The sequence below is a fragment of the Puma concolor genome, chromosome D3 (assembly GCF_028749965.1).
Source record: "Puma concolor isolate L17-30 chromosome D3, mPumCon1.1.hap2, whole genome shotgun sequence".
Taxonomy (NCBI): domain Eukaryota; kingdom Metazoa; phylum Chordata; class Mammalia; order Carnivora; family Felidae; genus Puma; species Puma concolor.
In genome coordinates this window covers 8,657,350-8,673,023 of record NC_141678.1, presented here as the reverse complement: position 1 = coordinate 8,673,023, position 15,674 = coordinate 8,657,350, and the positions used below count along the sequence as shown (strand labels likewise).

Below are 15,674 nucleotides of genomic sequence, written 5' to 3'. Positions count from 1 at the left end.
CTTTACCTACAGTGGAGATGGGCATTTTCAGTTCTCATATGACATAAGGCACATTGAGAATGTTCTCATCAAAAAGATCTTTTAGTTTGACTGAAAGATATTTTGCTGGCTATTGCAGCCAAGTTGAATTCTAACAAACACCCAATAATTTGACAAGACTGAAAATATTCTTCAAGCTTACAGAATATCAGTTTGTCATACCAAGACCAACATGGTATATACGGTTATATTTGTTAAATTGTGCTGGAGAAGTGAATCATTGTCTATGCATGCCACTGCCCGTATGAGAATTTGCATATGTTGTTAGGGAAGAGTTCAAACAGACATCTGCTTTATTTATCAGAATAACTTCCTGATTCTCAGGGCCTCCTATTATATGCATCAAATAGAACTTTTAAATTGTCAAGACCTTTCAAGACAATAACTACTTTTCTGAATCAACTTTTACAGTTTATCTTTCCTAAGATCAGAGTACAGAATAAAGCTAAGACAGTCTCAGATTCCTCTTCCTTTAACAACCTTATGGGACCCGGCACAAACATATTTGATTGTGCCAGATTATGATTATGATTCATGAATGTTGTAAAATGGGTAATGAACCTTTTGTAAAAATAGAAGTAGTCTTGCAAAGGTCTGTTGTCTCTACTTAATAGTTCTTATTAAGCCAGATTTTGAGTGCAAACTAAGATAGAATGATTATTACTGCCATCTTTTAAACTGGAATGAGTATATTGTATACTTAGGTATTCAGGATTGTCCATCTAGGTCTGTTGCTGACTCCTAGAGAGAGGGAAGCATTTTTTTACTTTCAGATTAAGGTATGTTACCATAATTAGAAGAATATTTCATTATAGTCCCTTCTTCATTTGGCTCTAACATATATTCATATTAGCCATATTGGAGTGAGGAGAAAGCAGAACCCCAGGGGGTGGTAGATACCAAGCTCAGCTAACAGTTACAGAGAGCAGTGTTTTAATTTTCCCTTATTTGATTCTTGTTATTTTGGCATCTGAGTGCTAGAGCTGCCCTGCCATACCTCACACGCTATCTTTGGGACAGTCTGGTTAGGGCAGCGCTCTGGCCTGCCAGCGAGGTGGAGGTTGCTTCCCCCTGGAGCCCACAGACAGCTTGCTAGCATGTGACTTCAGCTCGTGTTTCAGTGCAGTCAAAAGTTTCCAGCAGCACAGTATGTTCAATCAAAACGGGCAAAACTGCAGCTGGCGGAACACCAAGCTCATGGGTGGGAGTGTTGGGAGAAGAGGACAAACCGTCCAATGGTAGCGAGTCTCGCACAGGCAGGATAGCAAAGGACACTCCTGGGGAAGAAAAACCTCAGCAGAAAATAGAGCTTCACTGCCAGCCTGGTCATTAATCTAAACTTCTAGAATCTGATTCGTTTCCAAAGTCTGAGCAACTGTGAAGTGTCTTGCATTGTTTCTCTTTATTCCACAGAAGAAATCGACCTGGTTTCCACCAGTTTTACAGTCTTTTTTCCTCCTGCTGAATGACATTTCTTTTGTCACTCGGTTCCTCATATCTATAAAGTATAATTTTTCCTTAATTTACAGGTTTCCTTTAGTTTCCTTTTGGTTTGCTGTCTTTACAAAATATTTGTGATATAAATGTGTAAGTGATATGTGTAAGCCAAAGCCCATCACAGAACTTTGAAATGTGCTACTTCTTTTCCTCAGTCAGGAGTAGATGAACCAGAAATTTTCTCAGTGCACTTTGTATAAATCCCCAGCAGGCGTGGGTGGGTGGGTTTTTATGTTTTCTCTTCACATATTTTATAACATATCAGTTACACAAACAAGTTTTGGGATTTTTCTGTCAAGCTCAGGGTACTTGGTTCTGGCTTCTCCTTTCTGGATCAGTGTGTAAATTTTTTTCTTTGCATTTGTTCCCTAATTACAGGTTAAGGCAGATTATTAGATATTTCACCTTTCCTTCACCTTGGAGGCTTGGATTCAGTGAAGCTGGCCTTTGGAGATGGCTGAGAACCAGCCTTTGGGAGAGGGCCATTGACTCTTTGAGTATATGATCTTTTCTCCCCACCTGAGATCCCCGCCCCCCCACTCCACTTCTTGTATCTGTTTTCATCAGGTGTTATCACAGAAAAACAAACAAAAAACCACTCCCATCTATCTTTTTTAAAGTTGCATACAAAAAGATGTAGTGAAAAATCTACCTCCTATCCCATCCCCCAGCAATACATTCTCTCTCCTCAGCCACTGTTGTCTGTTCTTTGTGTCCTTCCAGATTTATTCTCTGCATATGGAAGCGTCTGTGTTTATGAATCTACCCCCCCTACACACACACACACACATGCACACAATGTCTGTACAATCTTCTCTTCATTAACAATGTGTTGAACAGTTTTTCCCAATTTGGAGGGTTACTTTGTTTCTTCACTTATTAGATATTTCTTGAAGACCTACTTTGCACCAGGCATACTAATAATTACTTACGTGATGACAGGGTGCCTGGGTGGCTTAGTCGATTAAGTGTCTGACTTCAGCTCAGGTCATGATCTTGTGTTTGTGAGTTTGAGCACCGTGTCAGGCTCTGTGCTGACGGCTCAGAGCCTGGATGGAGCCTGCTTCGGATTCTGTGTCTCCCTCTCTCTCTGCCCCTCCCCCGCTTGCATTCATTCTCTCTCTCTCTCTCTCTCTCTCTCTCTCAACAATAAATAAACGTTAAAAAAAAAAAACTTACATGATGAGCACTCTTTAAGCCCTGGAGACACACAGTCCCTACTCTGCCTTACTAGTCCATACTAATACTAATCTAGTAGTAATACTAGTGATTACTGGCACTATAGTGAGAAATATCATTGTAGGTATTTCATGTGAATTCTTACAGGATTTGCATGCTCTCTTCCATGGTGCTCTCTTGTTACACTATTACGGCAGCCTCCTGAGAGCCAGAGTCAAGCCTGCAGGGAAACTGATGAGTAGAAAATGAATAAGAGAGGATGGAATTTGGCTCTAAAGAATTAGGAAATAAAGACTCATTTCTACTAGGCTTTTAGAGACATGTTAGTTCTGACTCAGAAAAGAACCCTTCCTCCTTTTAAGCCATATGTGACTAATCATCAAACTCAGTCTTACTTGGTAGTTTCAGTTAAGCTTTTGAAACATTTATATCAGATTTTTCAATTAATTTTTTTCAAGGTTAGGAATTTCAGAACAACTGGGTTTTTTTTTTTTTTAATGTTTTTTATTCTTTTTTGAGAGAGAGGGAGAGCGAGCCAGCACGAGCAGTGGAGGGGCAGAGAGAGAGGGAGACACAGAATCCAAAGCAGGGTCCAGGCTCTGAGCTGTCAGCACAGAGCCCGACGCGGGGCTCGAACTTGTGAACCGTGAGATCATGACCTGAGCTGAAGTCCAACACTTAACCTACTGAGCCACCAGGCGCCCTGTGACTGGGTTTTTTTAAATTTTTTTTTATTCTGTTATTATAAATTAGTTTTTCTTATAGCCTCATTACAATATAACATAGTGCCTGTTGGAAACTTTCACCATATCTCTGAAGGCCTCTTGTAACTTTGCCCCTACCCTGTCCTTGTCACAGCCCAGATGCTGCTGATAGCACATCTTTTGATGTCCAGTTAGGAGACATTATCCTGACGGCAACAGATGGACTTTTTGACAACATGCCTGATTATATGATCCTTCAGGAGCTAAAAAAGTTAAAGGTAATTAACTCAAAGGTTAGTTCGTGGAAGGAGAGGCCCTCTCTGGGCAGCTAAGTTTTATTGGTACAATTGTATTATCTCTTTTTGTAGGAAAGGACTCTTGTAAATTTAGGAAAGAAATAATAGTTCTGGTCTTTCAAGCAATTGTAAATGGAAATAGTCACAATTGGAGTACTTGAGAAAAAAAGAGGTTTCCCACCTACACCTTTTAGTAGAGTGGTAAAGGTTTAAAAAAAAAAAAAATGATAAAGGTAGGAAAGTCCAGATGAGACATTTCTTGTATTTTTAATTGTATTTTAATGGTGCTGGTTCCTGGTTGTCTTTTTCTCCTTTTATTTCTTAACAGACTCAGCAGGTGTTGAGGTCAGGAAAGACAAGAAATCACCACACTAGAGCCAGCCAGGCCAAGGACAACAGGCAGCTAGGGGCCTTGATGTCAGCTGAGCTGTCCCAGTAACTAAAAGTTCAGACTTGGCCCATATAGAGAGTGGAAGGAAGTGAAAACCAGTTTTTCCATATTTTCCTGGCTTTGTAAAAGTACTAACTCTGGGGAAAATTAGTCTTTTCCTAGGTCCTTACCAGTAAGCAGTTATGACTTAAAGTAAGTTGCTGAACTTTTTTTAAGCAATATTTTCCTCACCTTTAAAATGGGGTGGGGGGTACCATGGTCTTAGTTAATCCTCACCACAATGCTATTATAATTTATAGACTAAGACCATGTATACGAGGTCCTTAGTGTCATGCCCCATCTGTGGGATACAGTAAAGGTCAGGTGCTTATATGGAGCTGGCCCTGTGCTCTGTGTGGTGACAGAGTGGTAAGCAGAAATGACACATTCCTTCCATATGGAGCTGACATTCTAGTGGAGAAAGATAATACAAAGAAAGAAATATATAATAAATGTTGGTGGCTTAGAAAGAAACTAAAGCAGGGTGAAGGAACAGAGAATAAAGCAAGCTGCTGTTTTAGAAAGATTGGCCGGGGAAGGCCTCTTTGAGGAAGCGACATTGAAGCAGAAGCCTGTTATTTATTTATACTAAAACTATTCCGAGTCTTAGCATGTTAGAGCTAAAGTGGACCTTGTTTCCCATCCCCATTTTACAGATGAGGAGGTTGAAGCAGCAAGGATAAGGGTATGGATCAAGATCACACAGCTAAACAAGAATCTTTCATCATGATATAAAATTCTGAAGGTATTTTCAATAGGACACCTGGCAGCTCTCACTTGGAGAGCAAACTGTGTGGTTGGCCAGGGTCGCATTCCTAAGCAAGGAAACTTTTGAGGTCCTCCCTGAAGTGCTATCAAAATCCACCTTTTCAGTCCTGTCCAGTTTTAGCAAGAATACCTTAAGAATTCCACATGGGAAAAAAAGCAGAAACGGAAATCCAACCTTCAGGGCCCAAGGCCACCTGAGCAAAGAATGACATCTGACTGACATCTTGTGCAGGCAGCACTGGTGGCCGTGTTCATTTTACTGAAGGTGTAATGTTTTAATGTCTTCTCTAACTAGAGTAAAAACTGAAATGCTGGAAACTGTGGCTAGATAAATGTTACTGTCTCAAAAAGTGGTATTTACAAAAAGTGTATGTACTTGTGTGCAGAAATCCTATGAGGCATTGTGTAAAAATAACTCCCTCATCCTTTCGTCTTAGAATTCAAATTATGAGAGTATACAACAGACGGCAAGAAGCATTGCTGAGCAAGCCCATGAGCTGGCCTATGACCCAAATTATATGTCACCTTTTGCACAGTTTGCATGTGACAATGGATTGAATGTGAGAGGTAAGCATTCCTTAGGAAGGTCATAGGGACTAACTGGGGACATAGTAGGATGGGAGCATTCTGGGCTGTGGGGTGAGGTAAACTAGAGCACTGGGGTGAGACCGGTAAGATATCCTCTTCAGTTGGGAGCCCGTGGCTTTGAGCCTGGTCAGCAGGCCCTAGCACTGAAGGACAAGAGCAAGTACCTGTCATCGTGTCTTCCCCACAGAGGATGCCCTCCAGAACTGAACTCCATTGGCTGTAGAGGCAGGCGGAACCTGAAGCCCTTGATTGCCACCACTGCACTGCTTGGACCTGAGCCCAAAAGGCCTCTAAGTCTGCCTAGAGGCCCTGGACATTCCTAACAGCTTAACATTCTGCCCTTCACGGGTCTGACATTTCACTTCTCCCTTCCTCTGGCCTTGTGGGACTCGTTGACGATATTTGCCTGCCAGATTACCACAGCAGGTTTTGAAGGGGAAAGCAATGTTAAACTGCCCTTGCCTCAAGAGTCCTTCTATCTGCTGAACGATATGTAACTTCGGGAGCAGGCCAGCAGCTCAGTCTTAGAGCTGGGGTGACATGTTGTGCTGTCGTATCAGAACTTGTGGAGTTGGTCAGTGTCTTGCTGGTACAATATTGTGACATGTAAAGCATTTCTTAGCCCTCCAGGAAGTATTAAAATAGAAAAAAGCACATGCCATAGCTGTTTGGCAGATTAGAATACAAGACTATTCCTAGTTTCAAAACATTAGATATGTTTGTCCAAATTAGGATTGTGAGTAAAAGCCTGTAACTTTCTCATCAGGCAGAATTTATCCCAACCAGATTTGTCTAGTTTACTGCGATTGCTGTAGACAGAGGATGTGGTAGCCATTTTAATAGAGCTCCTGTGGTAAAGAAGCAGCGAAGGTTTTTTTTAAACCTCAGTTAAACTACATGTCATTTTTTTTTTAACTATTTCTCTTTATCAGATATTTTCCATATCAAATACTTTTCTACTAGAGCATGTTGACACATCAAACCTGCCTTACTTGCAAACTTTTATCTCCTAGTACCTGCTTAGGCTTACTTTTTTAATTGACTTTTCCTTTTAAGATCTCTGAATACATTTTCATTTTCATTTTCATTTTCATTTTCATTTTCATTTTCATTTTCATTTTAGGTGGAAAGCCAGATGACATCACCGTCCTTCTTTCAATAGTGGCTGAGTATACAGACTGACCCGCCTAGGTGTCAACTCCGGCCTTTCCTTTCATCTTCCCAAGTTCTCCCCTGCCACATGTGCTGATCCTGCTGGCGGGACCGTGTTTCTTTGCCACTGATCTCGATGGCCGGTGATGTAAGCCTTTGCCTGTCTTTTTGAGACCCGGTTGAGATCTTTGTGGAGAACCACTACTGTCGTTTGTTCGCTAGCTCATTATCTGCCAGCAACTTTGAAGAGAATCAAGATTTGAAGATAGGCCTTCACTTCCTACTGTCCTTTCTCCGATGGGATGGAGGTTTTCAAGGCCAAAATGGCTATTGCGTTTCCAAAATGGTTTAGGCATTGAAAATGATGATGTTGGTAACGTGCATTCAAAATTACAGTGTGTAAAAGGGATTTTTAAAGTCTAACACAAATTGTATGTTATGGTACATCTACTAGAAACATACATTATCATCAAAAGAAACGTTACACACGTACTATACAGTCTTTGTTATGATGATTGGGTGTGGCTTTATGTTTTCATTATAAACTCCTCTTTTTCAGGGGCTTATAATTCTGCTCTAAAACACTGCTCTGGATTATGAAGTCTTTATCCCAGGAGCTTTTTTGTTACAAATTGGAAGAAAACTTCAGTTTAGTTCTATGGATGCAAATGTTCTGTGGTTTTTAAAAGATGCCTAATTGTACTCCTGTAAGGAAAGTTTCGGCAGTTTATTGAGTGGTCCAAATCATAGGCTGGTGGCCTGATCTGCAGGAGGGGTGAGGGAGACTCCCTACCAACATTTTTCAATGGAAATATTATTCAACATTGTAAACTCCTCAAAGCCTAGAAATTTAATGTTGTGGATGAAGTTCCTCCCAGCTGTCAGATACGATGCCCCTGTGTGGGAGTCCCTGGGCCACAGGCCTCACAGTGGACAGCTGTAACTTTGAATTTTGTTGGCTTTTACAGTCGTGCTACTCCTGGTCTCCCTGTCAGACCTGTCATTAGTAGCCTTGCTCTCCGTAGAGCGTGCACCACATTCGGGGAGTCTGTGTGGAAAGAGCACCTTGGGCGATGGCAACAGCACAAGAGTCCACAGGGAAAACTCCTGGTGATGATCTGACATTTGCATTTGCCCTACACAGAAATTTAGGGGTTTCTGAATCAAGCTTAATGTTTACAGTTTCCGAATAGCCATCTTGCAGTGTATAGTTTCCTTATAAAACTACCCCGCATTCAGTTTTCCCTTTATCTGCAAGCCCAGACTTATTTTTAAGGTTTGTGTACAAGTCGACTGCTGTAAAGATATATATTTTTGGGTCAGTTTTTTTTCCTTCATTAACTTGGTGGTAGAAAAAAAATATATATATATATACACACGTATATATATATGTATATATATACGTATATATATATATACGTATATATATACGTGTATATATATACGTATATATATACATATATATATATACACTTAGAAATTCTTAAATTAAAGCCATGTTTTATATATAAGTCAGGTAACATTGGTGTATAGATGAGAATGCAATTAAACCTGATGAGAATCTACTGGAGGAGAATACAGAAAGTCTCTTTCTCTAAAGGAGATACTTATTCCCTGGTTTATTGCATTAAAACTTATGTTTGAGGTTACCTCAACTTGTTTTAAAAGATTTTGTTTTGTGAATTTGTACTGTATATTTGAGTAACTGTCAAGCTTTTGTTTTATTTAAAATTGTTTAACATGTACCATGTACATGTCATTACTATATTTCAATGCATCATGCTTGTAACAGGCATTTCATTTATAATAAGAATGAGTTATTCATTTGTAAGCTGTTCAGTAATTTATCTACTATTCCTAAATTGGCATAATGTTAGATATCTATTTTGAATCACCTTTAATTACATGTCAGAATGCCTTAACTACCCTAACTTGACAAAACAGAATTCTTTGGTAGAGGAGATAGGGGACGGGGCAGGGGGATGGAGGGGAGACTGTTGAAATAATGAGTAGCCATCGTGCTTTGATAAAACACAGAAGCGTGAGTGGCAAGTGGTGGGGTATTTATTTTGCACAAACTGTTTGCAGTCTCTGTGTATTTAAAAAGTAAAGAAAGTTGCATCCAGAAGGGTTTTGTTGGAAGGAATACATTTATACTTGGACTGACAATTTCAGTTCTTTTGTTTGGGTTTTTAATTATTTCTGGTCAGAGGTATGTAGCCTTATGATCTGGATATATTTTGCATTAATTTTCCAATGCCTACATTTAATTCCTTGTAAGAGCAGTTCTGTTCAAGTCACTGGCTTTCCTCTGCTCTCATTTAACCCTTCAAACACAATCTTTATAAAGCTAGATTGGTGGTGTTTTACACAACACATTTATTTAATCAACTTACTTTTTTTGAGAAATGACTGTTAGAAACCGACATCGTTTGTGTCAGTGATGTTGAAAGTAGCAGGACAAGAATTGAGTTTCACAGTGGAACTGACTTTGGACCTGGCCTGTAGATTAGTGACACAGTATTTTCTCTATTTTCTTTTGCCCTGTCCTTTGTGTGTTGAGCACTTCATTTTGTGACTGGGGGTTGGGGGGAGTGGTCAGTTGAAGTGCTGCTTAACAGGGAACTCTCCTTCCACTCCCAGCAATCAGAGGCTCTGCTGGATCCATACTGGAATTTTCCAGGTCACAGAACCCAAGTCTCTGGGGGGTGTGACTGAGATATACTACTTGGTGGGTCTGATTCTGAACTTGATGTGTGTGTTAGTTGTATTTTAAATCAAGCGGTATAAACACACACACACACACACACACACACATACATTTGCCTCATCCAATGGACTTTTATAACAAAAGAGAATTTGGATTTCTAATTTACAAATGGCAAATTATTTATCCCTCTCTGGATGCACCAAAGACCAGTAAAGTTTATAGCTTTTCCATCTATATTTATAAAGCAATACTGTATTATAAAAATCAATATTTTTATCACATGCTTGAAATTTTTATTTTATTCTGTTTTAAAATGTGCACTCTAAACATATCAGAACCTTATTTCTTCCTGTGAACTTAAGCTGCCTGCGCACAAAAAAATTTACTGAATGGATAATGCAGTAGAATCCATAGGCTCTTCAAAACTGAAAGAAGAAATGGGGGTGGGGGAAACAAGTTACTTGTCCTGAATTACTGTCCCGGCTTGATGTGGTTGATAGGTACTAAATCACAAAAGAATCCATTCCAGGTATGCATGTCTGGGGGGGCGGGCTGTGTCTAGATTAGAAACTAGATTTTAAGCTTTGCGTGATAGGAGTGTGTCCTCTCCTGTCAGCTGCATTTGTTCTGGATAGAACAGTAGCCTTCAGTACCACCTTCAGTAGCACCAACCCACCACCTTGAGTAACGAGGCAGGAGTTGTTGGGATTCACTGAGTCGGTTTTGAGCATTTTGGAGATTGTAAACAAGATTGGCTAGAACTGTAAATGTTTGTCCTCTGGAATAAGTTCATGGTTCCTTGTCACCTTATACCAGCTATCTTTGGTAGAAGCTACAGCATCCAATTTCCCTGGAAACTATCACATTTTGCAGTGAAAAAATTTTACAATATGAGAAACAAAGCAAAATCTACTTATAAAATTGAAAATGTGAAGCAGAAAAGGATTTGGATTCTATTTGCTAAAAAAAAATTCTTTGCAAAATTGAACTTCTCAAACTAAACATCAACAGTGTCCATGGCAAAAATTTTAACTGTTAGCAGGTAGTTTGTGGCAAAGATGGCTAAATAATGAAGCAAATTTGAATTTGTGTATACTAATGAGCTGCTTTTTTCTGTTGAGACTATCATTGTTTGTCTTACCCAAGAGGCAATGACCTGAATTGGATGTCTGAAATATAACTTATGCAGGAATAGTTCTGTAAATACATTTAAATAAACTGTAAAGATATTTAATAAATATAGTATTTATACTAATCTGCGTTAACTCCTCTTAATTTGAACCTTAACCACGTAAGACACCAGCCCTTGGCATTTTGTGGGTCTCTGTCAAGTCCTCATTTCCAAGGCTCTTAGTCATGCCAGCAGTACTCCTTACTTTGTAGCTATCATTTTCTGTCTTTTACTAGTTCATCCCACTTAGCTCTTTTTCACCAGCGGGTTTACTACATCAGTTTAGCTGCCTCAAAAATTCATCAAAATGGACTGATAATTGAATGTAAAATATAGATGTTTTCCCAACTGAGAAGGCTTTTGCATCTTCCAAAAATGGTATGGAATGAAGCCACAAAAAAATCTGGTGTCATTTAAACTTAGCATTCTGTATGCAAATTATAAAACCCAAATTACATACAATTTAATAGTGTGACTATGTCTTCCAGACTTGTGCTGCATCCAGGCAATTATTGGTGAGGGTGCCTTCACAACGTGCACCCCTCTGCCCATTTCAGCGAGCGAACCAGAAACTTCATCGTCTGCAAGGAGACCTCCGGTTACTCTTGGGTACACCTGCTCTCTTTGTAGTCATCCGCAATCGTTAGGACTTTGTGAAATTTCAGTGTTAATCATCAGTGTAAGCATAAGATATGTAAATCTTTAGCCTACAGTGTGAAAGGACTTGAAATTATGTGGGCATTGCCAATTTCCACAAAAAGCTTGGTGAAAGCCCATTTTCATTCACTGAGGAACGTTTTGGGATGAACTTGAGTTTTTATTAGGTTATTGTGGGTAGCTCTGACTCATTGACTAAGCTACAAGAGCCAAATTCATTCTGGTTTTAGAACTCTGTTCACAGTTCTAAAGTTTACTAATTCACTCTGCCACCTTTGTGTATGAAATCCTCACAAAACGTACAACTGCTTGCCAGTGAAACATTTCCTTGTGATGTGTTGGTTCACAAAGACTCTACAGTAAGATGTTACAGAAGTCAAGAGTTTGTCAGGTTATAATCGACTCTAAACAGGTTTGGGGGAGGGAGAGGCAGGCGTAAAATTACATAACAATGGTTTTGTGCCAGATTTTTTAGTCTGTTTGTTCAGGTAGGAAGCTGATTCTCAGACGGACAAAGAACAGAGACATTTGTAATCTACCTCATTTTACTCCAAACCTAGGGTCCCTGGCAGTGGAGGCTGCTGATCTATGTCAGATAACAGAAATAATTTTTTGGCATCAGTTCCATTATATTCTTTTCTGCATCACACTGCAAAATGTAAAAACCACATATGAAAATCAGAACAATTTAAGGCTACAAAATAAAATTTTACAATACCTAAAAAAACTCCAAAGTGAGGGGGGGTAGCTATTATTTTTATTCCAGACTTTTTTTTCCAGAGATTGTTTTACTTAAAGTATAAAAAGCAATGAACAAAAAAAGTCATGCATTACACGAGAAAAGATTGCATAACTTTTAACTGTCTGAAAGCACCCAAACTCAAATGTTTGCAATCAAATACAAAAGCTACCTACTAGTCACAAGACCACAGGCCATATTGACGCATTCCAAAGAGCTGCTGAAGAAAGTCTAAATACCTTTATAAAAACTGGCAAAGAAAATGCTAAAAGCTCTAGTGTGAACGTGCACTGAATTGGAGAACTAGAATGGGCTTTTTCCCTGCACGGGAAAACTCTTCTGCCTCCCAAGTAGCATAATGGATTTAAAGTAAATATGTCCACTTAACAAGCAGCTATTTCTAGATATGGCTGTTATACCAGATGATGATGTTGAGAAAAGCAGAAACCCATCCCCCATTTCGAGGAAGGCCAAGACAATATCTTTATTGACTAAATGTGAAAACGTGTCTGAGGTTGCAAGTGAGCTAGCAAATGGGCTGAGGGCCAATTCAGCCATCATTAAGTGTTAGAATGTGGAAAAACTGCCATCATTCATGTCCTCTTCACTGTCACTTGCTGTTGCCAGACTGTCAAAAGGGTGGTTGAAGCGTTCTTGCTGGTCAGAAGAAACTGCTCCAAAGAACATGCAAGAAAACTGGAGGGAAAGAAGTTACTCCACTGTTTATTCAAATGAAAGTGCTCATTAGATGCCCCAGGTACCAGCCCCTTTTCAGAAACTTGGCCAATATGGTCCCCTAACATTAACGGTGATGGTTCATGGAACACCCCAAACCTTCATGACTGGTCCAGCACATCCTAAAACAAAACCTTTCCCTGACTTCAAGGCACAGTTTGGGATAAGTGATGTGCTTCTGACTCTTCTAAGCCATTAAAAAAAAATTTTTTTTTAAGTTTATTTATTTGAGAGACAGAGTGGAGGAGGGGCAGAGAGAGAGGGAGTGTAGAGCTCTGTCAGCACAGAGCCCAGTGTGGGGCTCAAATTAACGAACCATGAGACCTGAGCTGAAACCAAGAGTGGGACACTTAACCAACTGAGCCACCTAAGTGCCCCCTGCCTGAGCCATTAAAACTCACACCAAGGCAGTGGGAGACAAAGGGACCTTCTGCGGGCTACTTGACTAATTCATCTTCCCTTTCCCTCCTGCTTCAGCAGAGGCTACCACTCACTCCCAGCTGAGGCCAATCCTTCCCTCCCTGTCTCTGCCTCCCAGGCCTCTCCTCTCTTGAATAGGAATATCACCACTGTAATCAAATGTCACTTATCTCTTTTTTTCTTAATATTTATTTATTTTTGAGAGACAGAGCAAACGGGAGGGGCAGAGAGAGGGAGGCAGAGGATCTGAAGCGGGCTCTGCACTGACAGCAGAGAGCCTGATGCCAGGCTCCAGCTCACCAACCGTGAGACCATGACCTGAGTTGAAGTCAGGCACCTAACCTACGGAGCCACTCAAGCGCCCCTCTCATCTATAAAATAGCCTTATCCCATTCCCCACTTCCAACCGTTGCCTGACCTCTGCTGTAGAGTTGTCTGCATTTACTGTCTCCATTTTCTCATTCTCCTATTCCTCAATCCTATCTGAAAAAGCTGCTGACCCCATCACTTCACAAACTGTTCTTGTGGTCACCCCAAATCACCACATCCTTGTCAATGACCATTTGGGGTCTTCATCCCATTTGATACTCACTGACTCTTCTCATACCTTCCCCCTGCCACACTCTCCTGGTTGCCTTTAGAATTTTCAGCTGGCTCGCCCTTTGAATTGGGGTTTCGCAGTCAGCACTACAGACATTTTGGGGCTGAGGGTTTTTCATTGTGGGGACTGTGCTGTGCAGCAGGGGATGTTGAGCGGCACCCATGGCCTCTATCCACTAGATGCCAGTAGCATTCCCCACCCCCCACCAAACTGCAACATCCAAAAAGCCCCTAGACATCGCTCAGTGTCTTCTGGGGAGCATAACCACCCAGGTTAAGAACCACTGCTTTAGGGGCACCTTGGTGGTTCAGTCAGCTAAACGTCCGACTCTTGATTTCAGCTCAGGTTATGAGCTCATGGTGTGTGAGATCAAGTCCCATGTTGGGCTCTGTGCTGACAGTGCAGAGCCTGCTTAGGATTCTCTGTCCCTCTCTCTCTGCCCCTACCCCACACTCGCATACTCTCTCTCTCAAAAATAAATAAACATTAAAAAAAAAAAAAAAGACATGGAGCCTGCTTAAGATTCTCTCCTTCTTCTGCCCCTCCGAGGCTCTCATGCACACGCACACCCTCTCTTCCTCCCTCTCTCTCAAAACATAAATAAAAATAATTAAAAATAAATAAATAATTTGCCTCAGTAAAACTGCACCCAAAATAATAAGCTACTTAGAAATAAGCCTAACCAAAGAGGTGAAAGATGTGTACTCTGAAAACTGCAAAGCACTACTGAGAGATTGCAGAGGACACAAAGAAATGGAAAGGCATTCCACGCTCATGGATTGGAAGAATAAATATTGTTAAAATGTCTATACTACCCAAAGCAATCTACTCATTTAGTGCAATTCCTACCAAAACACCAACAGCATTTTTACAAAAATAGAACACACAATCCTAAAGTTTGTATGGAACCACAAAAGACCCTAAATAGCCAAAGCAATCTTGAAAGAAAAGCAAAGCTGGAGGCATCACAATTCCGGACTTCAAGTTAAATTACAAAGCTGTAGTAATCAAAACAGTACGGTACTGGCACAAAACCAGACACAAAGATCAATGGAAGAGAATAGAAAATCCAGAAATAAACCCACAATTACATGGCCAATTAATCTTCGATGAAGGAATATCTGATGGGACAAAGAATGTCTCTTCAACAAATGGAGTTGGGAAAACTGGACCACTTACTTACACCATACACAAAAATAAATCCAAAATGGATTAAAGATCTAAATGGGAGACCTGAAATCACAAAAATCCTAGAAGAAAACACAAGCAGTAACTTCTTTGACACAGGCAGTAGCAACTTCTTTATAGATATGTCTCCTGAGGCAAGGGAAACAAAAGCAAAAATAAACTATTGGGACTACATCAAAATAAAAAGCTGCTGCACAGTGCAGGAAACAATCAACAAAACTAAAAGGCAACCTACAGAATGGGGAAGTGGTTTGCAAATGACCTATCCAGTACAGGGGTAGTATCCAAAATATGTAAAGAATTTATGAAACTTGAGCACCTGGGTGACTCAGCTGGTTAAGCATCCGACTCTTGATTTCAGCTCAGGTCATGATCTCATGGTTCGTGAGTTTGAACCCCACAACAGACTCCACGCTTACAGTGCAGAGCCTACTTGGGTTCTCTCTTTTTCCCTCTCTCTGCCCCACACCTGCTTCCGTGCTGTCTCTCTCTCTCAAAATAAATAAATATTTAAGCAGAAAAAACAACACACTTTTAGGAATTTGCCTTGAAGATACACTTTCGACAATATGAAAATACATGTGTAAAAGTTATTCACTGCAGCTTTGTAACTGCAAAATATAAGGGGGGATTATCTAAATGCCCACATATAAGAGAATGGTTGAATTAATTATGGTACATCACAGGTGAAATACTACACAACTGCTGGGGGGGGGGGAACATAGAAAGTGACAGGGAGTGATTTGCAGTACATACTAGTAGGTGCAAAAAGCCAAGCGGAAAACAGCATGTATAGTATA

At 40.3% G+C, this 15,674-nt stretch overlaps 2 protein-coding genes across 5 annotated transcripts in view; one reads left to right on the top strand and one right to left on the bottom strand.

Annotated features, from left to right (window-relative positions):
- The window catches only part of PPTC7 (protein phosphatase targeting COQ7), a 38,601-nt gene extending 27,983 nt beyond the window's left edge, over positions 1-10,618 (top strand). The window contains exons 4-6 of one of the 2 annotated variants that reach the window (XR_015242222.1): positions 3,574-3,697; positions 4,802-4,890; positions 5,351-5,482. Coding sequence is in view for 1 of the 2 variants with exons in the window: in XM_025933652.2 (XP_025789437.1) it covers positions 3,574-3,697; positions 5,351-5,480; positions 6,625-6,683 (313 nt within the window). In the remaining variant the exon portion in view is untranslated. Of the gene's footprint in view, positions 1-3,573; positions 3,698-4,801; positions 4,891-5,350; positions 5,483-6,624 lie in introns of those variants that run through there. The other variant, XM_025933652.2, reaches the window with a different exon arrangement.
- Positions 9,645-15,674, bottom strand: part of RAD9B (RAD9 checkpoint clamp component B) — a 32,342-nt gene continuing 26,312 nt past the window's right edge. For all 3 annotated transcript variants that reach the window (XM_086681663.1, XM_086681662.1, XM_086681661.1), the window contains one exon: positions 9,645-12,626. In XM_086681663.1, coding sequence (XP_086537789.1) covers positions 12,498-12,626 — 129 coding nt within the window. In that variant the 3' untranslated portion in view covers positions 9,645-12,497. The remainder of the gene's footprint in view (positions 12,627-15,674) is intronic.